Source organism: Lagopus muta, chromosome 2 (assembly GCF_023343835.1).
Source record: "Lagopus muta isolate bLagMut1 chromosome 2, bLagMut1 primary, whole genome shotgun sequence".
NCBI lineage: Eukaryota > Metazoa > Chordata > Aves > Galliformes > Phasianidae > Lagopus > Lagopus muta.
Window position 1 is genome coordinate 58038524 of NC_064434.1, and position 18490 is coordinate 58057013.

General features: G+C 39.7%; 1 protein-coding gene across 1 annotated transcript in view; it reads left to right on the plus strand.

The window, feature by feature from the left end:
- AIG1 (androgen induced 1) overlaps window positions 1-15855 on the plus strand; it is a 118479-nt gene extending 102624 nt beyond the window's left edge. The window contains exons 4-6 of the mRNA XM_048934930.1: window positions 2446-2561; window positions 11827-11990; window positions 15139-15855. Coding sequence (XP_048790887.1) covers window positions 2446-2561; window positions 11827-11990; window positions 15139-15176 — 318 coding nt within the window. The 3' untranslated portion in view covers window positions 15177-15855. The remainder of the gene's footprint in view (window positions 1-2445; window positions 2562-11826; window positions 11991-15138) is intronic.
- Window positions 15856-18490: the final 2635 nt, after the last annotated feature.

Below are 18490 nucleotides of genomic sequence, written 5' to 3' on the forward strand. Positions count from 1 at the left end.
AAGCTATTGAGTTGTTATCATCAGTGAAGAGCACATCGGCAAGAAGTACCTGAAGTGACAAACATTTCAGTTGTGAAATGCAGTTCAGAAGCTCTGCAGTCATCATGCATGTTAAGAGCAGTTAAGACTAAGTAGCTGGATCACAGGAATACACGATACAGGAGTTATCAAGGGTGATTTTTGGATTTGAAAGTCTTTGTTGCCTTCTGTTTGCACCTCTGAAGAGGCTGTGGAGCAGGGGCAGGAGACATTTGAGCAGCCTAGTGCTGTGTGGCTTTGGGAGCTATGCCTGAAATACTGTTCTCTGTCTAGAGACCTTTATTATCCAGATGCACAAGCTTAGAAGTGAATCTTCAGGTCTTGCATTGCTGTCAGTCCCTTTTAATGGACTCTGAAGGTACTGCACCATCAATAGACCTCTCCTCTAATAGTGGCACCTCTCTCACTGACCTCTTGTAAAATATCCATGCATTCCGTTGATGCTGTTCTATGCTGTTTAAAGGGATGGGGGTGAAGAAGTTGTTAAAAGATGAAGGTATTGAAAGCTCCCCTAACTGCTGTATTATCCACCTGACATTCTCCAAATGCCAGTCATTAATTACAAATGTAGTGAAAATCAGAGCAGATACCCAATTCAAATCATGTTACATCTGTGAGCCAGAGCACTTCCATCATCTTATCATTTCCCAGCCAAACAGTTCTTCCTTCTCCATGCTTGTTAAAGGCTCGGTACCCCCACTCTGTTTCCTCTCATTTGAATCTATTATCCATTCAGAGATATTGCTATTTCATGTCCATCCTGCCTTCTTTTTCTTGCGACTACTACAAACTCACCAGTCCAGCCCTCCATCACTCCCCAGAATGACATGTCCCCATCTAATATTTAATGGCAGATTATAGCCAACACAAGCCAAAACCTTTTCCACACACAATATGTGTGCAAGGTGGCCCAGCAGGATATGTTTCTAGACTCCCCAGTAATGCCAGTTATAGGTGAGCTTTATATTCAGAAATTATGGGGTTTTTTTTTTCATTACATGCTTGTGCTGATGTATATTTTCATGCTTGCCAGCACTCTGAGATCTAGATGTCAAGTGTTGGGGCAGGCTAGATGCAATTTTTCATTCTGCTGACATTAATTGGATGAACAGACCTTCTCAGAAGGGACAGTATAGGGAATGTGTATGGAAAAATGACAAAATAAGGACTTTCACAGCTGAATAAAGACAAGTGGCTGAAAATGGTTTTTATAGCTTTGGCTTTGTTGTGGTTTAACCCTGCAGGCGGCTGAGCGGCACACAGTTGTTTGTTCTCTCTCCCTCTTCCCAGTGGGATGGGGGAGAGTTAAGAAAAACAACATAGAATTTGTGGGTTGTCATAACAATATTTACCAGAACAGAGAAAAGAGTAATAATTACAACAAATATGTATGTATGTATCGATGTATATAACAACATATATAACACCACCCCTGACCAAAGTCCAACTAGCTCACCGAGAAGCAGAAGAGAGATGAACTCCCACCCCCTTCAAAACTCCTTCCACTTGATGTCATATGGTATAGAATATCCCTCTGGCCAGTTTAAGTCAGCTGTCCTAATTCTGTTCCCTCCCAGCTACTTGGGCTCTTTGCTGCAAATGGCCTTGTCTCTGCAGTAACTATAGCTGTCAGTGTGTTATCAACATTGTTTTTCTCATAGAACCAAAACATAGCATCACACCAGACACTCTGAAGAAGATAATTCCATCCCAGCTGCAACTGAGATAGACTTTCATATGTTTCATTTGGGAATCTAAAACCATTTTGCACAACTAACAAACTAGGATTCACAACACTTTTCCGAAAAAAAGATAACTGTTCCCGCCTTACAGATGGAGGAACAAAGGTATTGAGGCTATCATTTGAAAATATGTCCTGCTTTCAAGACCCCAGGTTGAGATACATTTAAGCCTAATTCTCAGAAGCATTAAACACCAATGTTTATATTCATTCATTTGGCATTGTTCATGCCTAGAGCCTCTGAAAATCAAGTGCGTTGCCTCTTGTATCGAATGGTCAAAATAACTAAAGTGATGTGGCAAAGATCACAGAGCTATTGCAGGGCTGAGCTGGGACAGAGACCCAGTTCCTTTAGGACATGTCCCTTCATGCCACATCCTGGTTCCACATAGTGAACATTCCCCTTGTATTCTTGGCCAATATGAAAAGCATGCTCTGCTCACTGAGTTTTCCTCTGCCATCTCAAATAATTGGATGTTACAGAAGCAATATTAAGCACTCGGGTTATTGACCTGTTTTATAGAGTCATTTTACCTTTTCTTAGTAACCATCAAGAAGTTGTCTTTACATTTTTTATTAATAAGTTTCTTATTGCAAAACTAGCATGGAAAAGTAATGAGAATCATTTGTATCACCTGTTTTTCCCCTGTTGTTTTGTTTTTTAGCATACAACAGTTTTGCCCTTTATATTAATCGAGATGAGAACAACACATCATCAGTATCCCAGCAGGAGCTGTGGACTGGCTGCAGTGTGCACCTTCGCTGTTGGCTATATTTTATGGTAAGGGCTGTACATGCTGTGTTTTCAAATCGTATTGGGGGTTTTGTACTGCTAAATTTGGGCACATATTTCATTATGGATATAATCACTAACAGATTCACGCTGCATGCCTCGTTTGGTCCAAGACCTGGGCTTTGTCTGGTTTCCCCAGATGCTTATATTTTTAGAAAGTATATGCCAAACCTCACACAACAGGAATTTGTTGAACAATCCCATGTAAGCAGTGGTCTTTCCAAGAGTACATTTTTTGACCTTTTTTTTCAAGCTAAATGTTTTTCTTGGACCTTGGTTTTATTGCTTAGGGGTTTGTTCTATCAAATAAAATTGGGAATAGGCAAATGATTTCCTGCATTAGTATTTACACGGCAACAGAATAGATAGAATGCTGCCTTTTTTTCTTTTACTAGTTCATAAATTCTTTCTGTAAAACTGATTGCAGAATAAGCTGGTAATCCAAACGTTGCAGTTTATTTAAAAAAATGCAAATGCTTGTGAAAAAACTAAACAGCAATAACCTTTCTTATGCAACATTAAAATCGTTATGTCTTATGTGACAAAGTTAATCTACTTTGGTCAATCTGACATTGCATCTTTCACTAAACCTTTGTTTTGCTAACAGTGCTCTTTTGATGCCATATATTGTCTATCCTTTCCACATACATTTCATGACCTCCTGTTTACTTCCCTCAGCTCAGGGGATGTTTTCCAAAACCATGGATAATACTTTTTTTTTGACCAGTCAAGTGAGGTCTGACTAATGAGAGAGGAACACAGACTTTGCAACATTTCTTGCAAACAAACTATGCAACATTTCTCCTTGGTCCAATAAAAAAAAAAAAGCTGTTATTCATACACATCAACAACATCAAGTGACCATAAAACGATAGTAATCCAGCTGAAGTGGGATGCTGTGTCCCAAGTTGCTAGTCATTCTGCCATTTACATTTACAAACACGTATCCTTCTTAAATAAGAATGATATTTGCAATTTTAAGATAAGGACAGTCTCATACATAAAAGGATGTAATGATTTATTCAGGAGAAAGGGTGTTCTTTTAACTCATATATGGTAATACATAACAGCTGTTTATTTACCACCTTCCTCCGAAGATGCCTAGAGATAGGATGGCCGAGTTGTTGTACGTGTGATCTGACCTGGTGATAGTGCCTGTTTTCTCATAATCACCTGAGTAGACACGTGGGATAGCATTCAATTAAACAGAAAATTGAAGCAGTCTAGTCTGTAAGTGAAATAAAACCAGAGATGTCTTAAGAAACTGTTACATTATTGGTGTGATACTCGCATGCCTTGATCCTGCTTAATACAGTGTATCTACATCCTACAGCTATAAGTATAATGTAACAGGAACTTTTAGGACAAATAAAGCACAGGAAAAAGATGTTTAACTACTAAGCAGATACCCAGTAACAGGCTACTGTCGTCTCCCTTTGCTTTTGCTTAATGTTAGGCCTGCTCTCAAGCAATTTGCCTTCTTCTAAGTTGTAATTCCTCAGAAAATGGTGTGAGACAATGGTTTATTCTATCTAAAGGTCATCCTGCTAAAATTTGCAGTTTCAGTCCTTGCCCTCCTTCCATGTTTATGAAAACGATTTTGGTCTTCTTATGGGGAAGACCGGAGGGAGACACAGGCTGCACAGTACCATCTGCAAGTACTGCATCTTCAGCCTGCAATGTTATTGAAGCCTCTGTCTAAGATTTGGCTGATATTGCAAGCTAAGTCTTGGTTCATTGATATCAATACAGTGTATCTGGTGTTCACAGAAACCAAGAGGAAGAATGAAAAGTGTGGTTTTTTTAATCCACCTCAGAGTGTGCCTACATTTCATAGCTAGTTTTCACCATCTTCCTACTGCTAGGTAATCACAGAATTAATTACCATAATCATTTAGAGAATTTGTAATTATATAATTAGGATTTGCTGCCCTCGTACACTTTAGACCCCTCAATGTTAGCGTGGTGCAATGGAAAGAGATGACACCTGCCAATGACCTAGTTACATGCAGCCTTTTGGAACTTCCTTCCTTTGCATCTTTGCCCTCAGATCCCCTGCTGGTGCATAGTTCTTGGTTTATATTTTTTGACCTTAAAGTCAGAAGTCTGCTGTGTCATTTTTCCCTCAGCAGTACTGTTTTTTCTGAAGCTTTCTCAATATAAAATTGAGAAAGTTACTAATCATATGTTCTCAATGTTTTACCACTGAATTTTGAACTCTTCCCACCACAGATGAAACCTTCTTACTGTACTGCACAATGTATGTATCAAGTCTCATTTTGTTCTATAAAGGTGTATACATTTTGTTAATGCATTTTTTCAAGTGTAGCTAGGGAAGAGCTTCTGGTTTGTTTCATGTGCAGCTGAATCTTTCTTGTATGGAAGGGACAGTGAAATGGGGAGTTTTTATTTTGTATGTCTGATAAATGAGAAAACAGACAAATTCTGAATAGAATCACAAAAGTTAGAATAATATAGCTAAATAACTTGATATCACCTAAACAATATTCAGAGATCTATTATATGTGTTATTTGATCTTGAAGAATAGAAGAGTAAAAACTTTTTCTATTTTTTCTTTTCTTTTTTCTTTTAAATTCTATCCCTTCAGTCAGGAGAGCGTTTGGGCAGGCACACTTAGTTCATGCACTGCCTGTGAAGAAGAACTCTGCATTGCTTTCAAGGAACTGTGCCCAGGCACAACATTCACAGACCTGTGTTGCCTGTTCCACTCCACACATGGACTTTAAGGATCTAGGCCATGGGATAAGATGGGAAAGACCAGTTGGCTTTATTTACTATGGCTTGAAAAAGTCATAATTTGTACTCAATTGTTAAATCTAGACTGTACTAAGAAATCCTAGGAGTTTGCCAGTACTACCAGAAAATACTGCCAATGAGAGTATGGAGTTGGTTGTCAAGGAACAGAAAAGAGCCAGAAATGTGTTGCTCCTTGCAATACGAATGACCTCATGGCAACTAATATCAGAGCCTAATATGTCCCTAGAATAAACTGAGATGAACACATTTATTTAAAATTGCTTTCTTGTTCCATCTGCTTTTGAGTGCTTGAGGATGCCAAATAAACAGACCCTAAGAATCTGACTGACTCCACTGCTCACATAATTGGTAGGCTACATATTTGGGATGAAAAGACTTGGTCTGCTCTCTTGTTGCTATCTCAAATCCACTAGGACTTGCCTCCATGTGTGCCAAGCTTGGACTTGATTCATTCTTTGATAGATCTAATTAAATACCTTAGGTATCTTTAAACCTTTCTTTGAAAATAAAGTTTAAGTGGCTTTGTGAGAGCTCTGTAGATTTGCTGAGGGAAAGCATTTACATGGGATGATTTGCTGAATTCTTCTTGAATGAATAAAAGAAATGAATCTACATTCTGAGAATTTGTAATGAATTTGAAATAGCTGCAGTCAGTTTTGCTGTAGGATTTCCACTAGTGGTTCTCTGTAGAAGGAGAGGAAGGTCAGAAATAGAATATGTTGGCAAAAGGGTAGGAATGCTAGGACAAACACTGTAACTCAGAAGAGAAGGGTAAAGAGTATGGAAGTGATTGATACAGATGGAGTAGGAAACCCAGCATGTGTCTGCTACACAGGGTGCGTTGTTCTCTGTGTGTCAAGAAGGGGCCATACATGGTTTTGCAAGCAAGCACTGGAGAGCAAAATTCAGCATGGATCAGGTGAATCAATGATTGGCAAAGACCAAATTAAAAATCCTTTAGAGACAAGCAAAAGAGGGTTAACAGAGAGCATGGGCAAGGAAATGTGCATCTAATAGGTCATCAAGCTGAAATCGTGCAAGTGGAAAAAGCTTGGAGGGGAAGAGGGAGATGGGCTTTCAAATCAGAGTGGAAGGCTGATGGTGGGTGATGGATCATAGAATCACAGAATCACAGAATGGCCCGGGTTGGAAGGGACATCAAGGATCATGAATTTCCACCCCCCCCCACATGGAGGTCCACCAACTTCCCCATTTAAATACTAGACCAGGCTGCCCAGGGCCCCATCCAATCTGGCCTTGAACACCTCCAGGGACGGGGCATCCACAACCTCTCTGGGCAGCTGTTCCAGCACCTCACCACTTTCTCTGTAAAGAATTTCCCCTTGACATCCAACCTAAATCTCCCCTCTCTCAACTTAAAACCATTTCCCCTTGTCCTGCTGTTATCAACCCTTTCAAAGAGTTGATTCCCCTCCTGTTTGTAGGCTCCCTTTAGGTATTGAAAGGCTGCAATGAGGTCACCCTGCAGCCTTCTTTTCTCCAGGCAGCCTTCTTTTCTCTGCCCTGCAGCCTTCTTTTCTCCCAGCTCCCTCAGCCTGTAAGTGGATGAGACAATGCAAAAAAGAAGAGAGTTGAAGCCAGGACTACTTAGAACGGGAAAGATTCAGAAGTAGAAGAAGCAAAAATAGGCCAGGGAATTAGCATTCCCTGTACCTTACCTACAAGAAGAACGGGAGAAAAACAGTGCTTTCAGGAGGAGAATTCTTCATGAATCCTCAGTGTGATAGGTCTGACATAGCCATTATGGACTGTTGCATGCTGTTTCCCCTCCACCTCCATATCAAGTGTTTCAAAGTAACAGTACAGTCAGTACAGATGACATGCATAGATAATACATTCTCACTTGCTTGTGCATCTCCTTAAAATACAGCTCAAGAAAGCATAGCAACCATTGCTATATTTAAAATTAAATATTATTTATCAAAACAGACAACCTCCAAATCTGCAGAGTTTCTGTCATTGTAGCTCACACAAATTTCTCCTAATCTTTGTTCATCACAGAGAATGCTGGCACTATGTTGTGCTGCGTATGTTTTGCATGACATTCTTTGCAGGAGCAGTTTTCTGTGATTTGACATCTTCTGACTGCACAAGCCATTCCATATCAGTAGTGCAGTCCTATTGACCCTTGTATTCTTCGGCAACACTCAAACTGGCGAAGAATCCAGCATAAGAAATTGGAAGAGGTGGAGAGTATTTCTTTCATTTCCTGATGACTGTCTATTGAATTTATATTTTAGTATTTAAAATTCCTAACCAGTATAAATTCCTCCTGTAGATTCCTCCTTCCTAGCTTACACCTGTTTGGCTGGGAATATAAAGAGGCCACCATCTTGAGATGGCCAAGAATGTAACAATTCTGATTAGATGTAGAAAAGCTGTCCAATGTCTTTGGAAACAAAAATTAAAAATGTAAAGAGAATTGATGAAAATTTCCTTAAACATCATTTTTTCAGTGTTAGAAATCAAAAGTAGAACAGTTTTATTCTGGGTCATTGTGCTCCAGCGTCTGAAAGCACAGGGTTGAACCCTAGCCTATACCCACAAATGATTTGTTCAATGACTTAGCTGCTGTAAGCCTATCACCTCCTTCAGGAGATATTCTACAATTTAACAGTTCTGAGTAAAGTTCCCCCTTTCAGCAGAAAAGGAGAGTGATACTAGGAAAGATCAGGAAACAAAAGCATAGAAAATACCCACATTCTGTCACTTGTTAAATTGTAGCCACAACAATCAGCTTTCAATGTATTTCAGACTGAAGAATTGGCCTTCTATTACCTCTGTTGCCAAAAACCTGGATAGCACAGAAGATGTAGGAAAGGATCTGTGAGAGCTGCTGCAAGAAATACCCAGAAAGGCATTACCACAGTAGATCAGTGTAGTTATGTATCAAGGCTGTGACTGTTGCTAATGTCAGATGCTCCAGGAGAGGATTCAGAAGGCCTTTTTGGAAAAAACAGCCTATAAGGGAAGGTTTCATCTAAAGACCATGAAAGAAAAAAAGGATGTTTGGACCCTTCAGTCTTGATGTGTTCTGTACTTTGTACTGAAGCATAACTGTATGCATTTTTATTATTTGTATAGTCTCCTGACTTCAGAAGCTTGCTGGAGTTGTATTATAGTGCCTACAACAAAGGACTGGATTAAACAAACACAAGGTCCTATCAAACTTTTATTCCAGGAAGTTTTTTTAATCTTGATTTCAGTGACATATCACTGCAAGCTAGGTAGATCATTAATTAGACATCACACAGAAAGATATTTCTTTTGTCAGATCTGAATGTCTTGCTTCTGAGTTCTGCTATATTGCTTCTTCTGCTACGAGGAAGAGCATTTGGAGCTCCTCAGTGATTCTGTGGCATGCATTGTTACTGCATATCATCTCATTCACTGCTCTGAAGAAAGGCTCTACAGGCCCCTGCCTAACAGTTCCTGCTTTCAGATCACATAGTACTGATTGTTGTCTAGCTGCAGATTTGGCTGAAGGACTCAACTTGGGCAGGAAACAGATGGAGACTCATAATTCAGACCACAAGGAGCCAGCAAGTTGTGATGCCTGTGCAAGTGTATTTCGAGTTGTATAGCTGGCAGCCGTGTAGCCACCATGAGGGAGCAATCCCTTTCGGTTGTCACAGCCATCTTCTGATATCTACCTACTGAGCTTGCCTTTACCAGAACTAGGATTTGCACATGCCGTTGTAACAGTTGCATCGCTCAAAGTGAGGCATAAACCACAAGGTTCCCACAGTTTTTTGAATTTGTTGCTTTTCTTCATTAACAAAAGATCAGTAGCCATAGAGTAAATGTACCTATCTTCTCTGCACAGTTTTCGTTTTCTCAGACAGACTGATTGAAAAATGGCAGACAGGAAGACTCATTCCTTTGATATATGAGATATACAACATCTACTGTATACTAGAAGTGAAAAACAGCTACAAAGTCAAGGTTTTGACAGGTGTTTTGAAAACAAAGCAACAGTGTGTTTTCAAATTTCTGTTGTTTTTTTTTTTCTGTTTCCTACACCAGCTGGTTGAAAAATTCCAAAAATCACCACTTTTTAAAACATTTTAATTTGAATACAAGTGGGAATATCTCCACTCCTTTTTTCTTACCAGTTCTAACCAATGGCAAAGTGAGCTGTGTGACCCCTAACGCACTCCTCTTTGCAAAAACACTGCTATATCCAGAAGGACTGCCACAGAACCAAAACATGGGGAGCTTCAAAGTTCATGTTATCTTCTCAAAAGTAGTCAGGCCAGTGTTACCTTAAACTTTTTCTCCCCGATATATTTTTGCCTTAACAACCCATTTTTCATACCTGTGCATTGAAAGGGTCTTAAATTGGATCTAGATTTGCACTCCTAAGTAAATCTTAATGCATGCTTCCCTGTGCTTATCTAATAATGAAGTTGGACGAGAACAATGACTACTAGAATTGCGACGTTGAAGGCACTCATTAGTGTTAGTAATCTGCAATCTTGAATGGAGGCTTTATGCCCATGGTTTATCAGCTCCTTGTGTGGGGCTGTGCTAGCGTGCGTTCAGTGTTCAGCAGGAGCGAGCTGCTCAGAAAGGCCATCAGGTGAGGTTTCCATGGTAGCAGTTGTCCTGTGGCAGCTCCCCTCCGAGGTGCAGGCTGCGCAGGAGCAGTCAGTGTGCCACTGCTCAGAGGGGACGAGGCCAACATCGCTCAGCCCAAATGCAATGCTCGCTGGAAGGAAGGTCGGGGTTGCTGAGGGTGTGAGGTTGTGACAGTCATCTCAGCAGTACTGTGTGCCCCCTGTTCTCAGCGCATGAGTTCCTGCGTTGTGGCTGCACTGGTGACAGGCGTACAGCAGCTGTGTGGTACGCACCAGCAGCCTTGCCAAACAAGGCGACCTTTCTGGGCAGCAACGAACAGAGTTCATACAATGTACTAGAAATTCTGAACTAACCAGACACAGCTGACATTCGGGAGCTCAGCAGTGACTCATTGGTCAGATTTAGAAAATGTTTCTTCTTTCCAGCATAAGTGCATTCTAGTAAATGTCACTTCTACTTGGTTCATGAATTTGAGTACATAGGAGCCATTTAGAAGGTCCCTTGAAAAGTCCCTCCATAAAGATGCTTCATGGTACTGGACAGTTTCATCATGTTAAGTACATGTACAGGTAACAGAGAATCACAGAGCAGGGATTCTATGCTCTCTGTTTTTCTCTACGCTTTCTGCTCTTCAGTAGCCTGTGGCCATTGACATAGTGATCAAAAGTTTTCTTTAAACTAAAAGTATCAGCAAGTAAAGCAAATCATATGGACGTGGAAATCTCCATCAGTAATTTTCTCTGCAGCTGCTGAGTCTTCTATCTAGCTGTGCTTCACTGCACGCATCTCTCTCAAACTGATCGGAGAGGATCAGATTTACAGTCTTACAGAAAGATCAGCAGCTCAGAATTGTGAGCCTCAGCCTTGTCTCCACTGAGCTTTTTTCCCAGTTAGCCACCATGATGTGCGCTCAGTTTTTTGGCAGCATTTACCTTTCTTAGCTTCCAGCTGCTGGAATATATAATCTCTCTCTGTGCCCCGCTCTGATTTCACCATTCACCATGTCAGATCTCTCTGCAGCACCTGTCCTTCCACAGGGTACAGATGTCAACGCAGTCACACACACAGAAACCACATACCTAGAGTGCTTCTTCAGACTGCGTTGAGGTACAGCTCACGCACTGTTTCTTGAGTTAATGTTCCAATGTTCTCCGTTGTAGATGAACACTAACAACAACTGTGAGAAGAGCAAATCATCATTCCTTTTCCTTTATTGAGTGTGGAGCTGGGTGGAATTTCACTGATGAGATGGTTTAAAAAAAAAATAATTTTGCAAGCAAAAAATCATTCGATCGCGAATCATACCAGGTAGCTGGAAGAAAAATTGGAGCAACCTATAAAACACAGGTGCTAAAGAAATCATTGTTTTAAAGAGAAGCTGAACCATATGTCTCTGACAAATGAAGAAACTGAAGCACTTGCCAAGTGTGGAGAGGAAAGCAGCGAACACACAAATGTACAGAATGAAAACAAAATGCACCAGAAAGCAGAAAGCCAGGCTTTGTAGGAGAATTGCAGGAGCACTGAACACCTTTTGGAAGAAGAACTTGCGTGGAATTGTGGGAGTGTTGCATTCCCATGCTGACATACAAAACAGGAATTTATATTCTTTGTAAATATAAATGTAGCATCAGAACCTGAAAATTGGATGACTGTTCATACTGAATTTAAAACAAAGCTTTAACAGTACAGGAAATCAGTCTTTGTTTCGTCATTTTAAATGTCTGTTCTGGAAAGATACCATCTGAGCTCTCCAAGAAGCTGCAGTTAATAGCAACTCGCTGTCCTTTCAAGTGAACCTTTTTAGATTGCAGCTACTTTCTAAAAACAAGGCTGTAAGAGTCATCACTTGATGGTTTTGTTCTGTTTCAGGGTGTGCTGGATTCACCATGTTACAGGAGTGTGGGTGTACCCGCTTCTTGAACATCTCAGCCCAGGTGTCAAAATAATCTTTTTTGCAGCTGTTACTGTAATAATTAACATTTTCTACGTGATGGGAGAGGTCCTGAACAACTACATTTGGGATACTCAAAAATGTGAGTATTGTTTTAGAAATATTAATTCATGAAATAATCTGTCAGGGCTTGAATGTGCTGCCCTGAAAGTCAAAAAGATTTTTAGCAGGCTAAAGTGGAGGAGAATGACAGAAGTTCCATTGAAACTTCTTGCTTGCTCGCTCTTAAGAGCAGTCAAATGAATGGAATGGCTGCTGGAGAGCACTATGTGCTATGAATATGTATTCTTTTTTATTACTTCTAATACTAATTTAAGAGCTGCTAGCAATTACCTGAAACCCACTTGGTTTACAACCCACTTATTAGCTGATGAATCCATTAAATGCCTCTAGAATAAAATATCATTTTGTAGGAACATTGTTAATCTTAAGCTTTGACTAAGAAATAACAATTTTAAAAAGTAGTATTCCCAGATATAAGGTGTCTTCTGCTTATAAGTTTATTCAAAGAAAATTAATATGTTCACATCAGTCAAGTATTAGGAATGAAAAACCTTAGTGCAGGGTGAATATAGCTCTCTAGGCTGTGTGTTCATCTACCAAGCCTAGGCCAGTAGAGCAGTAAAGGAGTAAAAGGAAAGACAGAGTAAAGGAAAAAGGAAAATAAGACAAACACAAGCTTTAATCTATGAAAGATGTTTTCATTTGTCAAAATGCCTGGAAAGCAAACAACCTTCATAATCTCTGCAGGAGCAAATCACAAATGGAGCGGAATCCTCGCTCACTGGGAATTCTGTCATTGTATTCATTGGGCCCGTAACAAATTGTGACCATAACAACAGTCCACATCCCATTTTGGGAAATATAGTTTGCACCTGTTCATACACCATAAATTCCCATGGTAGATTTCTGCTCACACAGATCTGTTTTACCAAGTCTCGTGGTACTTGGGAAAGTCTGATTCTTGAAGCTCAAACAGTTTTACCTGCCATTTGCTCATGGCATCACTTAGATGCAAAGTATCTTGTTGGTTTTATGCTAGGATCAGTGGTCATTGGTCACAATGGGTTTTGAGTCCTGAGTTTGATGTCACATTCATGTTTTTTTTTTACTTATTTAAATTAATGCTGGAAAAAAAGCTTGTAAAAAATGCAGCTACAAGGAACACTTTCACTTAATCTACATCATGTATGTACCATAGAAATGTGGTGAAGAACCAACTGTTCTTACCAAGTCGATGAATAAGTAAACGGTGGAAAATCTCCCTCATTTTGCACTGTATGGATCTCTGCTTCTTGTGGCCTCTGATCCCAGAGAAGCCGATCGGGTCATTCTCCCAGTAGGTTCTCCATGACCCTATTATCCTCTCTGTCATTTCCTTGATTTGGTAAAAGAATACAAATCCAAACTCCTTTGTGGCTCAAGCACTTGCAGTCCAGAAAATGTCATGAGCCACCTGCTGTTGTGCTATGCTGGAAACACTTTGCATAAACCAAACCTGAAGTGTGTAACACGCATACCACAAACAGCAGAAATTTCAAATAATGCCAATCTGTCAACTGGCAAGATTTAGGAAAATGCTATTTGAAAACTGTACATTTAAAAGGAGTATTTGAATCATAAGTTTTCAAATTAAGGAAGTCTGCAGTGAAATTTCTGGGGTGGAAGGGGGCTGTTTTGAGCTTTGGAGGTTTGTTTGTTTTTTTTTTCACTTTCCTATGGAGATGCGTAAAATAAAGCCTTGCTACTGACAAAATGATTTGCAGTTAGATATTTCCAACTGAAACTACAAATATGGTAGGCAAGGAAAAATTTGCCCTTTCTACAAGCCAGTGTCTATCCACAGTTTTGAGGGTGTCTGTGTTCCTGCCAAACTATTTGATGCATCTGCAGCACTGCAATTGAGAAGAAAGGAAAGAGCCTCTTTTTAAAAGGCAAATAAAACAGCTCATTTAAAACTGTTGGAGGAGTTTCTCACAGCAGAAGGCTCAAGGCTGGCTCTGGAGCAGCCTTGTAAACCCACTGTAATCTTTTGGACCCAGCCTCTTGTTTTGGTTGTTAAACCTGTGACTGTTGCTCAGCACAGGTCTGCCAGTGACACCCAGGGCCGTTGTCCTCAGGCTGCTGGCAGCAGCAGCCCCGTTTGTTTCCTCATTGCTTCTTTCTACAAAGGCAGCTCTGCAGTTGTGTGTTCTAACTGCACGTGGCTCTCACTCCTTCCCATCCTGGAATTAACTAGCTACGTTTTCACTGTGACTTTTAGTGTAACTGCCATCTATGCATAGATTGCATTAGCAGGTGATCTTACTTGTGACTAGATTTTCCTCTCAGTGTTCTCAAAAATTACTCCTTTTTTGCCTCCAGTCCTCAGAGGTCCTTCTTTTCCAACATGCAGCAGGCCTGAAAACCTCCAAAAGAAATATTTTTATTTGAGATGTTTGGCAGAGAGGGCCTAGTCAGAAGAACAATACTTTTGTCAGATACCAATAGTAATTCATTGTCCAGAAACAGGCATATGAAATAGCTGAACGTTTTCATTGCCAGAAAAAACACAATCTGCTGCCCAACCCAGACGCTGCTCAGCTTAGAGGAGAGAAAAGTCCTGCAGCAAAGATTAGTTCTTTAAGGAGCCCTGCGCTCAGCACAGTCCTCCTGATAGCACTGAGGGACATGACCCTTACCAGAAGAAAGGGGTGCCCTGTCGACACTACTTGATCCTTTGTTTCTGTGCTGTCAAAAGAGGGAGATGTACTTGCAAATATTTAAAAATCTGAGGCTGAAATAGGAAGGGGGGCTTAAGTCACTGAATTCTAAGCAGAAATTTTAAAACCTGCATTCAAATAGAACCAGCTGCTTCTCTTCAGCTATAATAACATCCACCTTAATTTGCTCGTAGGTAAGCAGAGGAGTTGAGGGAACTAAGTGTTCCCAGTCCCCTGCAGCAGTCAAAGCCTGAGCATGCGGCAGGGGGTGAGGCTGATTTGAAAGTGGTCGGGAGGGAGGAAGGACTGTGAGGTTCATTACTGGACAACCACTGCCATCAGGTGTGCAGATGCTCTTTTCATGCACAGCAGGTGAGGTAACACATGCAAGAGCATGTGAGCAAGTAGGGGAGAAACAACGGCAATATAGGGAAAAGAAAGATTAATGCTTTAGAAGAAACCTCCCTAAACAAAATTTGGTTTTATTCATTCAGAGATTTTTAAAAGCTGTTCTCCATATGCTTTCAGGTATTGAAGAAGACAAAGAAAAGCCAAAATTGGACTGAACAATAGATGCAACATGGAGGCTTGTTCATGGCTCCATGGAAGATTTCTCATCCCCAACAGAGGTTGGCACAGAGAGGAATCTTTTGGAAATAAAGCAGATAATGGGCCTTCTGCTCAGAGCAAGGATATTCTGGGGGTTTGTGTGGAGGGAAAATAATTTTAGCTAAGAATAATAATTATGTTTAAACCTCCATTCCTATTTTTCCATGCTTGCATGTGATATACACATTTAAGATGTATACTTATCTCCATGGCATTCTCAACATGCTTTTCTTGAATCAAGTAAGCCATTGAATCGTTAAGTCATTACAGCTTTCCATTTCCACCAAGAAGAACAAGTCCATTCTTTGTATTGTTTGAGAAAAGCTTAACCAGATATGTCTAATATGGGGAACAAAACAATCCAATGTATTTCCAAGTATAGTGTAAAAATGTATTTAAAATCTATTGCATGAATGTATCTGAAGAATTCAATACGACTGCAATGCAAACATAACATGATGTGACAGTTGCCTTAAATGAGTGATGCTAATAATTTTATCAATCCGGTAAGATTTTATTTGCCATGTTAGACTATCTGAAAATGATGCAACTTTTCTTAATTATGTCTAAATAAAGATCAAGTTATCCCCAAGTTTCTGTTTCTTCATGCTGATTCTTGAAATTCTGGATGGATTGATGACATTTGAATTGTATGTTTTCAGGTTTTCCAGTGTCAGCTGTAGATGATATTGTTTCTGCAGGAGGACTTTTCTTATTTTCCTAGTTCAAGACCAGTCCTGCATTTCCAGATTGTAAGTTCTCAATACGTGGGCTTAACCATTAGCATTGTATCAGAAGGTACCTTTAAGCCTTCCCTTGGGAAGGTATGATAGCAAATGTTCAAAATCAGAGGCATGCTTTTTGTATGAGGAATTCAGTTCCAAAATACTAGAGACAGTCTAAGCTTGACAGAATTCTGTTTAATGTTCAGACAATCAAAGATGAACTGTAGTGGGCATGAAAATTGTGTAGAATTAAAATAAAGTGAACAGAATTATTTTCAAAAAATTACTTTATGAAAAAGTAACCTAAAGATCCAAACATTCACATGTTCACATCTCACACGTACTCACTGGTATTTAGGTGTGTTTACTTTAACACACAGAGCACTTTAGAGGTCTATAATGTTAATGTGTGATTTTTATTACAGAGATTCTTGCAGAGTTTTAATATAACTTGACCACGTTTCTGCTTTGGAACAGTTTGGGAGGAAACAGATCTCATGAAAATCATGATATGCTTCCCATTATTTTTTCTAAATACACTGCTGTTTCTGTATATGTGATTGTAGAAATGGTGCAGTAGCACGGTGCAGTGACTTTTAATTGATTTCCTTCAAATATAAGGCATCACATTGCCATGTGACTATTCGTTCCGTGATTTACCTCATTTATCAGAGTTGCAAAGATTTCAAAGCTAGGCAAGTTACTAGAAAGTTCCTGTAAACGTGTGGCCAGGTTGAAGGAGGAGCTCACATGGAATTGGTTTGGGTCTGCCCAGTTTGTTCACTCTGGCTTCATGCCGAATGAAACCAAGTACACTGCTTGTGCACTCACATTGGCTTTGGAAGCAAATTAGCTGTAGCCACGTGGCCTTGCATTAGGGTTATTATGCTCTGCTGGACCTGAGCTGAGTTGGCACACATGCACAGTGATTCTGCAACATGGTTACTCTATCCACAGATAACTGAACTTGATTGTAATAGATGGTCATTAGTGGAGGAGGTAAGATGTCTGTTGTTCGCAACAGGCCTTCAAAACTCAGGAAGAGAAGAAAATACAAACTCATTTATATTCCAGAGATCTGTGAACTGCTTAAAGTCACTGCTTCTGAAAGCTTTGGTATTATGTGAAAGTATTGGTGGACAATGAATATGCTAAACAATCCAGCTGTACTGTCCAACAGCAGCAGCAGCAGTGACACATGTTGTATCGTGAGAAGATTAGCAGCTCGTGGTGGGAAACCCAAAGCACAAATCTTTTTGTCTTGTTACGCATTCTTATGATATTTTTTTAAATATTATTCCACAGGGATTTGTTTCATTCACTGAATTCAATTGTTCATTCTGATGGAAAGGTATCAGATAAAAAATAAGACATTCAAGAATGCCATACAGCTATATGCAGTCTGCTGCAGCACACCAAGAGCTCAAAATGGCTGTTGATTTCTTTTCCTCAGTAAGTATTACAGCCGCTTAGGCAGAGTTTTTCTTCTAATACCATGTTGTTTTAGGTGATACTAGAAGTGTATTAACAATATACAGAGAGCAGAAACATCAGAGACTAAACTGATGTAGCTGAATCCATAGATTCAGGGGTACTGCATAGAGACACTTAAAATTGTCTTCCCTTGTATCTGTGAATTAATGAATATTGGGCACCTCTGAAAAATAGTATGCCAAGCTTAGGTATCAGTTATGGGCTTAATCCCATGAAGTCAGCAATATGAGACAAAGGCAACAGATGTGACACAAAATATGATAGGCTTCATTTGGCTTAAGGAAATTTATGATATTTGAAGAAGATCCAAACTCAGTTTGTCTTCTCAGGTCTCAGAAAGTTCTCCACCTCCTTTGAATCACAGTATTTAAAGTCAAAAACAATTTTAGAGCACCAAATCCAACCTATGATGTATGAACCACGATATAAATAACTTAGGAGCCTGTCTACCCGGAGTGCTCTTCTAGACTCTGTTCATTCCCTTTAGAATTACACAATCCAGAGTGTTTAAGAAAGATGATGGATGAATGATGACTGAAGTAGAAGTCACTTGTAAGCTTGCCAGATTTCAACCATCTTGGCTGAAATTGTCCCTGAAAGGTATTTCTCTTGGGAGAAGTTTTTTTTTTGTTAAAGAAAAAACTTTTTTCAGAACAAGTCATCTATTTCCAAATGAAAGTCTATGGAAAAGATGCATTTTTTCTATGTCTAGAAAACTTTTCTCTATTTTTTTTGCTGTGGAACTGAGTTTTTGGAAGAAGGATTGCATTTATGTTAGTAACACTTTCCACTTTATGGGGAAAATCTATTTTGTATAAGTTTTAGAAAAAAAACCATCCCTGCACTTCCCTGTAGTACACAAGTAATTCTCTGAAGTCTTTATCAACTTTGGAAATGGTCTGTCTACTGGCTGAACAGGATTTGCCATGCAGTTGCTGATCTGTTGACTTTCTCAAGTTATGCAGAGTTTGACTTCCAAGATGTGTACCAGAATGGGGACCATGACCTTGGTTTCCGTGTATTGTCAGTACACCCCCAAAGCTAATGCAAGT